Source organism: Pinus tabuliformis, chromosome 4_1 (assembly GCF_031772625.1).
Source record: "Pinus tabuliformis cultivar Carrire ecotype Pingquan chromosome 4_1, CPIR1, whole genome shotgun sequence".
Classification (NCBI taxonomy): Eukaryota; Viridiplantae; Streptophyta; class Pinopsida; order Pinales; family Pinaceae; genus Pinus; species Pinus tabuliformis.
Window position 1 is genome coordinate 518,204,840 of NC_142303.1, and position 15,953 is coordinate 518,220,792.

Consider the following 15,953-nt stretch of genomic DNA (forward strand, 5'->3'; position numbering starts at 1 on the left):
GGGTTAAAGAGGGGTGGAAACCCCCCCCTGTCGAGGGGCCGCAATGGGGAAACCCCCTCATTTGCACCCTTGCGAAAAAATTTGGGTGGTTTTTGTATTCATTTTTGGTGGTTTTCGGCACATGGTTTTCACTTTTATTGTTTTTGTGGTGCATAGCGGTTTAGCCCATGGTTTTGTAGTTTCAGTTAAGGAACTATGGTTGCATTGTAATCCAAGGTAAATGGATTGTCATTTATATTGTATTGTAATATTGTAAAAGATTGATAATATTGAAAAATAGTATATTTTAATATTGTACATATTAATAATATCCAAAGAAAAAAATTTGTTTTCCGAGTTTAGGTTAAAATCTCTTTGTTAAAGTGCATGCGTTCCATTGCATCTTTTATATATTATTAAGAAATGGTTTGCAACAACTAATAGTACAAGGTTAAAACTTACATCCTCCTTTGTTATGCTCACAACTTGCCTCTCAAATGGTTTGTTGAACCATGGAACAAGATACAATGCTAAAGAATGGAACCCCTTCTCCTCCTAGTGACTCGATATTTAACATAGTCCAATAGTCATCTAGGGGTAGGGTTTTGACTTCCTCAACCATCAATTATGATAAGGTTTTGGGCCTTTTAGAATATTTTAGGATGTTCACATATGGCTAGCCTCACATGTGTGAGTAATGGGCAGCTATGCGACATCCACTAGTACCATGGTGGTGAACAAGGTATGTCAAGTTGGCATGGTTGTAAAGGTCTCAACGTGTAGATCAACGTAGAGGGTGCCGCAGACATTCTAGGCATTACAATTCCAAAAAATGTTATTAGATATCTCAAAATAGCTCAAGAAGGTTCCAAATCTAATTTTCTAAACTGGGACGTGCCATAAATTGGGACTTGCATGCAAATTCCTTCAATTTTTCTACCTAAAATGCATTAAGATAGATGACAAATTGTAATTATATAATAACCCAATCTTAAGTCAAAATGAAAAATAATGTTGAGTGGTGAGGCGACCATAATTACATGGCCATTTAACCCCTACTAACTTTATAAAACCTATCCATCTAAACTCTTATAAATGCAACTAAAAGCACATCACCATCACCCAAGATCTCATACACATGCACTCTTTAAAAAAAACACCAATAACGCATTTCAAATGCTTTTCACTCCATGTTAGTGGTTCATATTTTTACTTAATTAGCTACAATGATATTAATTAGGTCAAAATATATGGTTAGGAGGAAGTTAATGATGAACAATTCCCTTTGTCTCGACGTAAAAGCAATCACTTGGTGTAAGACATGGCAATACTATGTTGCTTTATTGACTACTAGGCCCTATGTCCCAAGCCAAGAAGGAAGTAGTGTCCATCTAGAGATGACTTTGGAAGATTACGTTAATTGTATTCCTTAGAAACTTGTGCAAACTCAAGTTTCATGCAAGTCCGAGTATATTGATAATCACCCTACATTCTTTAATGGGCAACAATCCATGATGTTAGAGGTGTGATTCAAACCAACCCTCTGAAAATGAATGTGAGGAAAATATATATTTCCCGAGAGTATATTTATCTTAACATTGTATCTTATGGAATGCATTCATGTATTAGATAATGGGATTGTCACCAGCTTAAAATAAAATGAGTGTTCTATTCATATACTCATACTCACAGACATCTTTCCATTTGTACAGAGGTTCATTTCTATTCTGCTCTTTCCATTCAAAACGTCTTCTATTTCTATTCTGCTCTTTTAGCAGCAGCCCAACTGCAGAGCTTGCGTCTCAGGCCGTCTGTGTCCAGTTTAGATGGCATGAGGACCTGTAAAAACCATGAGGCATATTACAACGATGCAGCTGATTATCTGATAAAACGAAGGTGAATTCTAAAGCCTGCATTTACTTTTTGATCAATCGTTCATATACTTAATGTAACTGTACACTTAGGAAAAATATATGTGCCTTTACGTGATGAATACTACTGTAGAGAGAGAAAAGTGAACAGCCATTTGCAATCTGAATTCAAATCCAACTTCAACTAATATCTATTCTAAAGTTGTGATGATTTTCAAATCTAAATTTTTTCAGTGGGGGAGAGAATCCCCGCCAAAGAATCATAATACATATTATATCGCCGAAGCGAGCAGATTCATCATACAATATCGCCGAATCTAGCAGAATACGTCATCATAAACATTAAAAATAGATCTAATATAGAGAATAGATCTAATCATTAACTTATATATAAAGAATAGATCTAATAATTGAAAGCTCTGCACTAAATTCAATCTTTATAAACGTTAACTACCGTTATACAAATTTAGATCTTCATTTTGACTATCATATTTGCATGTGCATGTATGAGTATTATAATCCAAAATTACGTAGACGAACAAATTTCGCTACCATTACGTAAAATTATGCATGTGCATGTTAAGTGATATAGATGTGTGAAGTATCAGATTTGAATTTCAAAAAAAAAAATATTTAAAACTAAATGGATCTACACAACAAACCAACAAACCGATGTTTCTTATTTGAAAAAATAATGAATCTACCTAACAGATTGCTACTGCAGAAATATTAGAAGCACAGACCTAACTTACTACTATCCTTTTTATAGTTAGAAGCCCAGATATGACTGACTACTGTGATCTCTTTGTAGTTGATATATTGAATTTCCAAAACTTCTTAAATTAGTAAATAATATATTTGTTGAACTTAATTTAATTGTAGTTTTAAGAAATATTTCAAAATCTAGTTTATTTTAATTTAAATTAAGATAAAAAAAAATACCATATTTTTGTTTATTAAATTCTAAAATATTCTCAAAATTTATAATTAATATTTTCATACTTTATAATTAACAAAAATATTTTCATAATTTATAATTAACCTATAATTTATAATTAACATAAAAATACTTGGAAGGAGAATTAACATAAAAATACTTGGAAGGAGAATCACTATGTTAAACCTAGATAGTATAAAGAATTGGCTCTAAAATATTGTCACTTAGATGGTATGAAAAATTGGCACTTGAATAGAGAATCCATTGATATAGAGGACATCCAGATTTTTCGTCCGGACATTTTCACTTATTAGTCATTAATCTGGACAATTTCACCTATAAGTAATATCTATAGTCAATATCCATGAAAATTAGTTGCCAGCGATGGATTTCTCATTTTTTTTAACCATAGACTTAACGCTTATGGCTTTGAAAAGGTGGGATAAAATTTATGGTTTTAGTTACTAAAATTTCTTAATTAAGATTTTGTTAGATTTTTTAACAATAATATTGGATTTTCAAAAACTAGTTATTTAATATAACTATTATCTATTAATATTTTAATGAAATATTATTATTAAATATTATTCAAAACTTAATTTATTTAATAATATTTGTTTTAATGGATTAATAAATTAATATTATGATTTAAATATTATTGTTCAAATATAACGGTTATTTGACATTATTTCTCTATATTGCTCTCTATTTAAGCCTATGCCATGGTCTGCCTCTTCATCTGATCCTGATGATGAACCACACTTGTTGATTCAAAAAGTCTTGGCCAAAAAATTCTCCTATGTGATTTCTACTGAAAAAACGTCCAGATTCTCCTCTTCCGGTACCTCAAACAACTTTGAGGTAAGATGTGTAGAACGCTTGAGAGTGATGATTATGATCAAAAGCTGATCCGACCCACCTGGTTGCTCGATTCTCACTGCTGGTAAATTCAACGGCTACCCATCAGTTGAATCAATTGACTCCATGCGTTCATCACTGGCGTTTTTCTCAGTCCCTTTGATATCCAATGCCGAAGCGTCCTTGGAGCCACCATCGCCAAATGGTGTTGAAATTATTTGAGAAGAGGGAGGAGTTGGAACCACCATTTGTTTTTGCAAAAATAGAAAGAAAAAAAACATAGGGAGCAAACCGATTTCATCGATAGATTACTATGAAATTCAAATACAATGAACTTGACAAAGATTGCAGAGGCTAAAAGTTTCTAATGCTTCCATGATGCCACGATGCATCTTATTATTTATTATAGCCATATCCTATAACATAAGATTTAGAAGCTACGTCAAACCCCTTTTTGAGGGAGACTATCTCAGACATAGTAGAGATCTCTTACTTCCTCTTTTCTTGGACTTCTTATATTGAGCTTCCTCCACTTCTTCCAAGATATGGGTTTTTTCTGTTCTTTTGATTTAGTCCCTTTAAGACAAACTTTTCTGATGTCCATAATTTTACATTCATAGCATTGAATCTCAGCTATGCTCTTCTTTCTTTTTCCAAGGAACAAATTTTCCAAACTTCCCTTTTCTTTCTGCATATGTTTGAGTCCTTTAACCTTCAAAACTTTCCCCTCAACTTGTCTTCTTCTATCTTGCATAGAAACCACAATTTGTTGAATGTGGTAACTTTCTTATCCTCGTGGATATTTGTTACCTTGTTCATCAGTTAGTGCATTTAGAAAAATGATGATTATCTTCTTATCATCTCACCCAGATCTTGCAGTTGAGACCTTATGAAGATATCCTTCATTCCTTGATACCTCCAATTTTGTGTAGATCAAATCTAATTCATGTGACCTTATTTATCACATCTTCAAAGGATATCCTTACGAGCTTATTATATACATCTCTTTGATGTCTCCAATATTGCTATATGAGGGGGGCTTTCATAAGAATCCATTTCCATGAATTCAGAGAAGACCTTTTGATTTGTTCAATGACTTCACCTTCTTTGAGGACTATGTCTATCCTCCTTTTCATGCAAGGAATTTCGATGACCCAACCAGCTTATAGATCTCCTTGCAAATACGAAGTCATTTTACCAAATTTAATTAAATAATGAAAGATACTTAGTTGACAAGTGAAGATGAAATCTTCATCTTGATCACTTTGGTGATGGTTGAAGAAGATATATTAGTTCTCCCTTTTGGATGATCTTCTTCCAAATGAAAAATCATTTCTTCAATAAAGAAGACAATGCCTTTTGATCTAGATCCTTTTGATGATGGTGATTAATGAGGATTTATTTGTTGCTTCCTTAGATGATCTTCTTCAAGGGAAAGGATATCATCCTTGCTTCAATGAGAGGGAACTTGCCTCATAGCTTTGAATATGATGATAATGCCTTCTTTCTTTCAAGATACTTCAACTACTTTGGTAGTGAATGAGTGCAGATGAGAATTACTTCTAGGGTTTCGACTTTCTTCAAGATGATGTGATCTTCATATTTAAATTCCTTCGAGCTACCTTGCTTTGTAGATAACTTGATGATGGTTTTTGTGGTCTTTTGATGATTATTAGAGGATCCAAAACTTTTGTTGTTGTAGACTACTTCTTCGATCTAAGATTTTATCCTTCAATGTAGATTTTGATCTTTTGCTTTTATAACCTTCGACTTGCTTTGATGCCTTTCTTGAAACTCTATCCTTGAGTGTCTCTTTGATTAGATGCCCTTCCCTTGACTTCAGCACCTTAGCTTGGATACCATGATGAGAAATCATTAGCATTAGGAGATTTCCATAGTATTAGTGACTGCTTGTGAACGTTTTTTCCTTGTTTGTATTAGGATCTTCTTTATGTTAGTTCTTAGTGTTATTCTTCATCAAACAATAACCAATGCATGAACATAAAATACAAGAGACACAGCATGTAGGCTGTGAGACAAGGCCAAAACCTCTCACTCTTTGAGAGGAAAACCCACACAAATTCTTCTTATAGTGATTCCAATTGCCAAATACCAAGACCAACACCCTTGAGCTAGTAGCATCTCCAATATCAAGACATAATTCCTCTTGACATTCAAAATTATCCTTCTCTCCTCTTCCACTTCAATCTTCTTCATATCTAGACCTTCTTCATGAGATAGTATCGAGACCTTGTCATATACTATTGATCTTCTTCTAAGATCATCACTATGGTATAGCACCGAGATAGTGAGGGGATGTCACTATGATATCATAGAAATATTTCCAAGTTTCTTTGCTTCAATCTAAAATATGACCTGTGGAATTACTCTGAAATAGAGAGAGACCCTTCTTGTATTTATATCAAACTGTGATTATTGTAGTCTTCACCAAATTTACTCCTTGTTGTACCGAGATAGAGTTTCACCTTTGTCACTGTAATCCAAACTTGTTGTTTTTCTTTGTCACTGTGATGTATCAATCCAAACTCAGAAAAAAGGATCCAAACTTTTGTTGACTGAGATTAGTCTTCTTCATCTCTTCGTTGTCCCTTTCATCAAACCTGTCTTCTATGCTACCCATTGGAAAAACTCAGAGAAATGTGACCGAAATTTTTTCCTTTTGAGCTGGGCCGAGGTTGTTATTTATAGTGTTTTGTTTGTCATATCTAAGCCAGCATGAGATAGTGAACTGGTGTGTCTGACATGAGTTCGTTTCCATGACTTGAAGCCGACATGAAGTGAAGAGGATTGTGCTTGTCTTTGGAGGGCTTTCTAGACACTTAATCAACTCATATACATTTTACACATGCTCAAGTAGATCTTTTCATACATCACATTAATTATTTGACCTTAATGACAAATCCTAAGGCTCTCAATGGGAGCCATCTAAAATAAAATTCACTTGCTCATGAAACCATGAAGCAAGGCTTACAAAAATAAATTGTTTTTCTTCATTACATCATTTACAAGAGTCACAATAACATGTCACTATGAAGACCAAACCTAGTTACACTTTTCAACAATTTTATCATGTTGCCAAGTTAACTTCTATTAGATTTCTTTTATCTATTTCTACAACATTTGATTTTGAAGTAGATCATATGGATGTCAAGACAACATTCCTACATGGGGATCTGAAATAAGAAATCTTTACATGAAGCAGCCATATGGATTTATGGTGAAGGGAAAGAAACAACTCACATATAGGTTAAAAAAAATCCCTATATGACTTAAAGCAATCACCAAGGATGTGGTATCAAAAAATTGATACTTGTATATTGGAACTTGGCTTCACAAGGAGCAGAGAAAATTGTTGTATATATTTCAGATTAGTTGGTGATCATATTATTTATTTATCTTGTGTGTGGATAATATGTTACAGGTTGGAAACGATGAGGAAATCATCGAAGAAGTGAAAACTTAATTGTCCTCTAATCTTGACCTAAAGGATCTTGGTGTTGCAAATTTACTTTTGGACATGGAGATTAAATAAGATTGGGAAAATAGGAAACTCTAGTTAAATTGGAGAAAATATGTTGTGATAATATTTCTTAGGTTTAATATGAAGGAATATAAACCAGCAGTGATCACTATTATTGTAGGTTTAAATTTATTTGTAGAACCATGTCCCAAGCCACAGGAATAGGAAGATGACATGTTTCATTCTCAATATACTAGTGTGGTTAGAAGTTTGATGTATACAATGCTTTGTACTAAACTAAACATTACACATGCAGTGGGAGTATTGAGCAGGTTTATGTTAAAACTATGGAGGGATAATTGAACAATAGTCAAGAGGGTTTTTAGGTATTTGCATGGCACTATTAGTTATGGATTGTGCTATCAAGGAGCACCATGATTGTGTAGTGTTGGACATACATTGATTTATTGATTTGGATTGGGTTGGAGATATGGATAATAAAAATTCTAGAACAATGTGTACTAGAACTCTCAACTACAGAAGCTGAGTACATGGAAATTACTCATATACACAAGGAAGCGATAAGGTTACAATGATTTTTTTCAAGCATTGGGTTGGTATAGTGAGTTGTGAGGATAGATTTCAATAGTCAGAGTGTATCATTCTAAGACAAATCATATTGATGTTTAGTATCACATTGTGAGAGATATGATTGAAGAAAATGTGGTCTTTCTAATGAAGGTGGACACTTTGAAGGATGTTTTAGATTCATTAACAAAATATGTGAGCACTAAGAAGTCATCTTGGTGTAGAGAAACAATGAGCATTATTGCTCTGGATTGTTGATCATCTACTACTACAACTCCTTGTGTGAAAATAAAAAACGAGTGGGAGAATGTTGGGTTTGTGATGTATCCTTTGCATGAACACCACCATCCACTATATGATGTGATGGTCATAGCAAGAGGGTTGGAGAGAGGGGTGGAAACCCCCCTTGTCGAGGGGCCGCAATGGGGAAACCCCCTCATTTGCACCCTTGCGAAAAAATTTGGGTGGTTTTTGTATTCATTTTTGGTGGTTTTCGGCACATGGTTTTCACTTTTAGTGTTTTTGTGCTGCATAGCGGTTTATCCCATGGTTTTGGAGTTTCAATTAAGGAACTATGGTTATATTGTAATCCAAGGTAAATGGATTGTCAGTTATATTGTATTGTAATATTGTAAAAGATTGATAATATTGAAAATTAGTATATTGTAATATTGTACATATTAATAATATTGAAAGAAAAAAATTGGTTTTTTGAGTTTAGGTTAAAATCTCTTTGTTAATGTGCATGTGTTCCATTGCATCTTTTATATATTATTAAGAATTGATTTGCAAGAACTACTAGTACTAGGTTAAAACCTACATCCTCCTTTGTTATGCTCACAAATTGCCTCTCAAATGGTTTGTTGAACCATGGAACAAGATACAGTGCTAAAGAATGGAACCCCTTCTCCTCCTAGTGACTCGATATTTAACATAGTCCAATAGCCATCTAGGGGTAGGGTTTTGACTTCCTCAACCATGAATTGTGATAAGGTTTTGGGACTTTTAGAATATTTTAGGATGTTCGCATATGGATAGCCTCACATGTGTGAGTAATGGGTAGTTGATGCGACATCCACTAGTACCATGGTGATCAACAAGGTATGTCAAGCTGGCATGGTTGTGAAGGTCTCAATGTGTAGATCAACGTAGAGGGTGCGGCAGGAATTCTAGGCATTACAACTCCAATAAATGTTATTAGATATCTCAAAATAGCTCAAGAAGGTTCCAAATCTAATTTTCTAAACTGGGTCGTGCCATAAAATGGGACTTGCATGCAAATTCCTTCAATTTTTCTACCTAAAATGCATTAAGATAGATGACAAATTGTAATTATATAATAACCCAATCTTAAGTCATAATGAAAAATAATGTTGAGTGGTGAGGTGACCATAATTACATGGCTGTTTAACCCCTACTAACTTTATAAAACCTATCCATATAAACTCTTATAAATGCAACTAAAAGAACATCACCAGCACCCAAGATCTCATACACATGGACTCTTAAAAGAGAACACCAATAACGCAGTTCAAATGCTTTTCACTCCATGTTAGTGGTTCATATTTTTACTTAGTTAGCTAAAATGATATTAATTAGGTCAAAATATATGGTTAGGAGGAAGTTAATGATGAACAATTCCCTTTGTCTCAATGTAAAAGCAATCACTTGGTGTAAAACATGGCAATACTATGTTGCTTTACTGACTATTAGGCCCTATGTCCCAAACCAAGAAGGAAGTAGTGTCCATCTAGAGATGACTTTGGAAGATTACGTTAATTGTATTCCTTAGAAACTTATGCAAACTCAAGTTTCATGCAAGTCGGAGTATATTGATAATCACCCTATATTCTTTAATGGGCAACAACCATGATGTTAGAGGTGTGATTCAAACCAACCCTCGAACAAATAAAAAGTTTGAAAATGAATATGAGGAAAATATATATTTCCCAAGAGTATATTTATCTTAACATTGTATCTTATGGAATGCATTCATCTATTAGATAATGGAATTGTCACCAGCTTAAAATAAAATGAGTGTTCTATTCATATACTCATTCTCACAGACATCTTTCCATTTGTATAGAGATTCATTTCTATTCTACTCTTTCCATTCAAAACGTCTTCTATTTCTGTTCTGCTCTTTTAGAGCAGCCCAACTATAGAGCTTGCATCTCAGGCCGTCTGTGTCTAGCTTAGATGGCATGAGCACCTGTAAAAACCATGAGGCATATTACAATGATGCAGTTGATTATCTGATAAAATGAAGGTGAATTCTAAAGCCTGCATTTACTTTTTGATCAATCGTTCATATACCTTTTTTTTGGTAAGTAAGAGACAAACCTTCTATTAATCAAAAAGAATTACATAAAGTACAGAAAGCCCCAGACAGCAGGGGCGGCAAAGAAGCAAGCAGGACCAAAACCCCCAGGTCAAAGAGGTGCTAACAGCAACCCAACGGAGAGTCCATTAAGAAAACGGGTACGAGACCCATGCGCAGAAAACCGACACTCTGAACCAGCAGCCAACAAACAACAAGCACAGTCAATCCCCACCATTGATGACAAGGTCCCGAACCAACGGCTAGTGCAGAAATCGCAAGGTCAAGAAGCTCGGGGGATAGTTGCGCGATAAGAGCGGTTTCCTCACAACCCTCAATGCCACGCATCCCCCCTGACAGGAATCGCTAACATTTACCCAAAACCAGAAACCAACAAAGTGTCGTGCGATAACCATTCAAGGAAATGTAATTTGGTTTTGCGGAGAGCCAGGCCCACAGAGGGACCCACCGTGGACCATCGGGTCCGAAGCCTTGAGTAACTCACCCGACAAATCCCAGTCGTAGAAAGGAGTGGCCCAATCCAACGCCCCACGGAGATATCACATGACCTAGATGCACGGAGGTTAACCGCGCAATGAGAGTGGTTTCCTCTCTCATCATGATGCCACGTGTAACCCTCTGAGTGGAATCGCGTGCTCCTTCCACTAAACCAGAAACCATCTGAAGCCCACACGATATACCACTCATGGTTTTGCATTCATGGTTTCGCCAAATGAAGGCCGTCCATCCAATCCCGCTGAGCCAATTGTATATCGGCATACCAATCTATGTCAATGCCCGACTCGAAGCCTTCATCCATCCTCCAAAAGCCATGAAAGACGTATTAGGTGATGTTATCCTCACCCCTATCCTTTGGTTCAGCACTTTCCATCCATGCATCCCAATCTACATTTGCCAGCGTGACACAATCCTCTCGAAGCTTTCCGGCAAGAAGCAACTCCCATGGGTGCCAAGAGTCCCTGTCCTTATTGGCCACTCCTTCATTGGCCAACCTGTCTGCCAGCATGTTTGCTTTCCTTCTGACATGAACAAATCTTAAAGTTTTGAGGATTTGTAAGTGTGCTTGGATGCGGTTAAAAACCTGCAGCAGCTTCTAGTGCTTTGACACTTTATCTGGCGAGGTACCATTTTGTATCTTCTTGGCTGCTTTGATGACCAATTCCGAATCTGCTTCAATGATAACATTCTGTAAATTTGTCTCCACCAGGATCTCCAAACATTGATCTAAAGCCAAAAGTTCAGCCATGTTATTGGTACCCTTCTCCAGGTGGCCATGGAAAATGAATTTTGTGTGACCCTCAAATCCCTAATGGCACCCCTGAAGCTAGCTTCCCTAGGATTTCCCTTAGAGGCTCCATCAATATTTACTTTGAAGAAGCCCTGAGGAGGTGGCTGCCAACCCCTGTCCCCAGAGTTTGTTGCTCTCACTTCCTTCTTTAATCCTTGAGGGTTGATGGACTGAAGACCCAAATTAATAATAATGTGTTCCTCATGAGGCAGAGGAGGATTCGAGGGAGTTGTTCTCAGAATGCTCCTAACTATTTCCTTGAGCTGTTTTGAAATCTGATTGATGATAAGCAAGGGCTCCCTGGCTCTATTTTTGAAGATCCGCATGTTGCATTCTTTCCAAATATTCCATATGACAAAGCCTAGTAAAAGCATCTAGGCTTTGTTGATGATCTCATTTTCTAAGAAATTCTTCCTCCATTTTGATAAAGTGTTGGATATGCTAAGCCTGTCCCTCTCAGTCTGTCTGAAGCTTGAGGCCACCCAATCCCAAATTTTAGCAGAAAAGGAACAAAGATTTAGAAGGTGTTCAATCGTTTCCTCATGAGAGCCACAAAGGAGACATTTAGAGGGGCCAATGAAACCTTTCTTAAGAAGGTTTTCCCAAGTTAGGATTTTCCTTTGATGAACTAGCCAAATAAATAATTTTATTTTCATCCAATGAGGAGTTTGCCACAACTCCTGCCAGACTTTCTCTGCATTTCCAAAGTTAAATCCTGTGATTGCCTATTTGGCCTCTTTGAGGTTATAGTTGCCTTCATTATTCTTTCCCCATCTTAATTGGTCAGGTGAGGAGGAAACTAGAATCCTTCTTTGCTCTAAGTCCATGGCAAGAACCTCTGCCATGGCCTTCAGAGGGCTCTCTTCATTATAACTTAGATCCTTCCATTTCCTCCATTTTTCCTTATCCCTTCCCTGATCCCAGAAATCTTTTACTAATGAAAGACCTTTGTTGTCTGTGTCTCTCTTGAGGGCTGCTAGTTCGTTCCTGTTCAAGATGGGTTCCTGTTGCCAACTGTCCTCCCAGAAGCGAGCCCTGTCCCCTGCTCGAATTTCCCAAAAACAGTGTTGTTGAACAATCCATTTGTTCTCCCATGCAAGGTTCCATATGTGTGAGCCCCTGATTTGACCTGTCATTCTAATGTGATCCTGTTCCTGCCAGTGCTTGGCGTACTTTTGTGTCCAAAGCTTGGCCCAGGGGGCATTTGGCTTCTTGATCCATTGCCACCAGAGCTTTGCTCCCGAAGCTTGACTCTGAGTTTCCGGATCATGCAGCCCCAAACCACCATGGCTTTTTGGCTTGCAGAACTTGTCCCAGGAAACAAGAGCCCATTTATTTTTCTCTTCCCCTCTGCCCCACAGAAAGTTTCTTTGAATGCTTATTATTTGCTGCTTAATACCTTGAGGAGCAGGGATAGTTGCAAACATGAAAATGGGAATGGCCTGCAATACCGCTTGAGTAAGCACAAGTCGCCCTGCAAAGTTTAAAGCCCTGCAAGTCCAATTGCTGATTTTGTCCTGAAGTTTGTTTAAAACAGGTTCCCAAATTTTCTTACTCAGAGGTTTGTCTATAAGAGGAATGCCAAGATATTTGGAAGGCAACTGGTCCCTTTGAAAACCAAGAATCCTGGTGATATGTCTCTGAATAGCAATATTAGTGTTAAAGAAAAAACTTTGGACTTGTTTTGGCTTACCTCTATGCCTGCTGCCATAGTGAAATCGTTTAAGATGTCTTTGATTGCCTTTGCTTCCCTAACTGTGGGAATGCCCTGCAGCATAGTATCATCCACAAATTGTTGATGCGTGTTAGCCTCACCATCCGGGGTGAGCTTGATCCCTTGAATCCTACCTTCAACATTTGCTACTTTGATTTCCCTACCAAGCCCTTCCATCATGAGGACAAAGAGGAAGGGGGAGAGCGGATCACCTTGTCTGAGCCCTCTGGAAGGTGTAAAAGTGTTAGAGGGAGCTCCATTAAGCAGAATGGAGAAACTGGTCGAGGTGACTAGAGCCATAACCCATCTTATCCAGTTATGGTCGAAGCCATAGGCTTTTAGAATGGCTCTAATGTAAGACCAGTTGAGTTTGTCATAGGCTTTCGCAAGGTCCAATTGAATGATCATACCTGCTTGCTTGTTGCTTTTGAGAGAGTGTACCACCTCATGTGCTTGGATGATGTTGTTCAGAATCTGTCTTCCTTCCACATAGCCTGTTTGCTCTTCTGAGATGAGAGTAGGAAGCAGAGGCTTGAGTCTGTTGGCTATCACTTTGGAGATGATTTTATACACCACATTACATAAGGCAATGGGCCTAAACCCATCCGGAGTCATAGCATTTTCCTTTTTGGGGATTAAAGCTATAAAGGTCGCATTCAGTGCTTTCAAAACCTTTTTGTGTTGTCTTGAGTCTTCCACAACCTCGAGGATATCCTATTTGACTGTATCCCAGCAGGCTTTGAAGAAATCAACATTGAAACCATCTGGGCCTGGTGCTTTTCCACTTTGCATTTCCTTGATAACCTCACTGACCTCCTCTTCCGAGACTGGCCTGTTGAGATTGTGGTTGTCCTCGCTAGTGACTAACTTGGGAATGTGCTGGGTGAACTTATCAATGAACTTGGATCTATCTTCCAATGGCTCCTTTGCAATGTTAGAGAAGTGTTGTACTAGGGTTGATTCCATGTCCTTGTGAGTGACAAGTTCAATACCTTGAGAATCCTTTAGCTTTGTGATTATGTTATGTGCCCTGTGGGCCATAGTGGATTTGTGGAAGAACTTAGTATTCCTTTCTCCCTCTTTTATCCATTGAATTTTGGATTTCTGTCTCCAAAATGTTTCCTCTTGTAAGCAACGCTCCTCCCATTCTTCCTGCAAGGAGTCAATCAGTTTTTGCCTTTCCTCATTGAAGCCCTCTGTGATTTTCATCTGATTAATTTCTTGGAGTTTCTACTCAGTGCTCATTCTAGCCTTGATGATATCGCCAAATTCCTTTTTTTTCCACTCCTTAAGTTTGGATTTAATGTGTTTCAGTCTCTGCTGGAGCATGTACATCTTAGTGGCCTGAATATTCAAATCCTCCTTCCACCATTTGGCAATGTTACTGGTGAAATTGGGGTGAGAAATCCACGCATTTTCGAATCTGAAAGACCTATTTCTCGGAGTGCTCATAAAGGAGGCTTCTAGCTGGACTGGCCAATGATCTGAGCCTCCAAAGGGCAGAATGGATGTAGTGATGGCTAAACCTGCAAGGAGGAGATCCTCAGAGATGATAAACCTATCTAGTTTTGACGCCACTTGGGAAACCCCTCCTCTTTTGTTGTTCCAAGTGAAGGTTCCATTTATAGTCTCGGTATCCACAAGTCCCATGTTCATGAGGAAATCTTGGAAGCCTTCAGAGTCTCTACCAAGCTGTCTAGTGCCTCCTTTTTTTTCCGAGAGAGATCTTATCATATTGAAATCTCTTGCAAGTATCTAGGGTATATTGGGATAGCGTGCTCTGAGACCTTCCAAGGAGGTGAGCAGCTTGAGTTTATCAGCCTGTTGTTGAGGGCCATATACATTAGTTATCATGTAAGTTTCTTTGTCACCTACGGGACTACACACCATAGAAAGATAGTTCCTGGACGCTTCAGCATCCAGGATTCCCAATTTCTGTGGATCCCACAACGTGAGAATCCCTCCTGCAGAGTTATTAGCTTTAACTTCCAAATAATCATACTTGATTAACCATTTATTATGAACTTTTCTTATTTTCTCCATAGAACATTTTGTCTCCTGAATAAAGACCATATCCGGTTTTACTTCTTTTATTCTATTGTTAAGATTTCTCTGTTTCCTTCTACTACCTAAACCCCTAATATTCCAGGTTGTAAGCTTCATTAAGAAAGGTTGGTAAAAGAGTAGCTGGTAAGGTCTTTCATCTTACCTAAGTTAATTAGTAGTTTTCCACATTTTGTTAGCAATTCATTCTGTCTTTTCCTTCCTCTTTTCCTTCCTGGGTTTTTTGGAGATAGTGTCTGCAGGTTCTCCATCATTTTGACCCCACTTTTCTCATGGCTTTCATGGCTTCTTTTGACTCCAGTTCCCTTCGTTTGTGCCCTCCATAGATAGAGTTGTTGTACTCGATCATAATCTTCTTTTGGCAATGATTCCACTCCTTTGTTCTTTCCTTGTTCCAAAAATTGTTCTAGATCGATATTTTCCCTATCTAGAATCTCCTGCAGTTCATGATCCTCTGTGCCTGCCTCACTTGGGGTCATCTCTTGGTCCTTGCTGATCTCCATGCAGCTCTGTAGTTCCTCTATCTGCTGGTTGTTTGTTGGGATGTCCTCCGTTTCAGTTTCCATATCCTGCTCCTTGGGAACGTTCTCCTTGACTTGGGTTGTCTCCTCGCTCTCCTCCCCTTCCTCTAGGATTTTGAAACTATTATGTCTTGTTTGTATGTCTTCACTTGGCTTCTTGTGTGATCTTCTACCCCCTTTCCCTTTTCCCCAACCTTGGTAAAACCCTCATGATCTTTGTTCACAGAGGTTTTCCCATTGCTTTCCACATTGTTTGTGGGGCAGTCTCTAAATAGATGGCCATGTTCATGACATTTGCGACATCTGAATGG

General features: G+C 37.5%; 1 protein-coding gene across 1 annotated transcript in view; it reads right to left on the reverse strand.

The window, feature by feature from the left end:
• Positions 1 to 1,303: 1,303 nt before the first annotated feature.
• The window catches only part of LOC149176851 (uncharacterized), a 36,765-nt gene continuing 22,115 nt past the window's right edge, over positions 1,304 to 15,953 (reverse strand). The window contains exon 3 of the mRNA XM_089423219.1: positions 1,304 to 1,818. Within this exon, the coding sequence (XP_089279345.1) occupies positions 1,738 to 1,818 (81 nt within the window). The 3' untranslated portion in view covers positions 1,304 to 1,737. The remainder of the gene's footprint in view (positions 1,819 to 15,953) is intronic.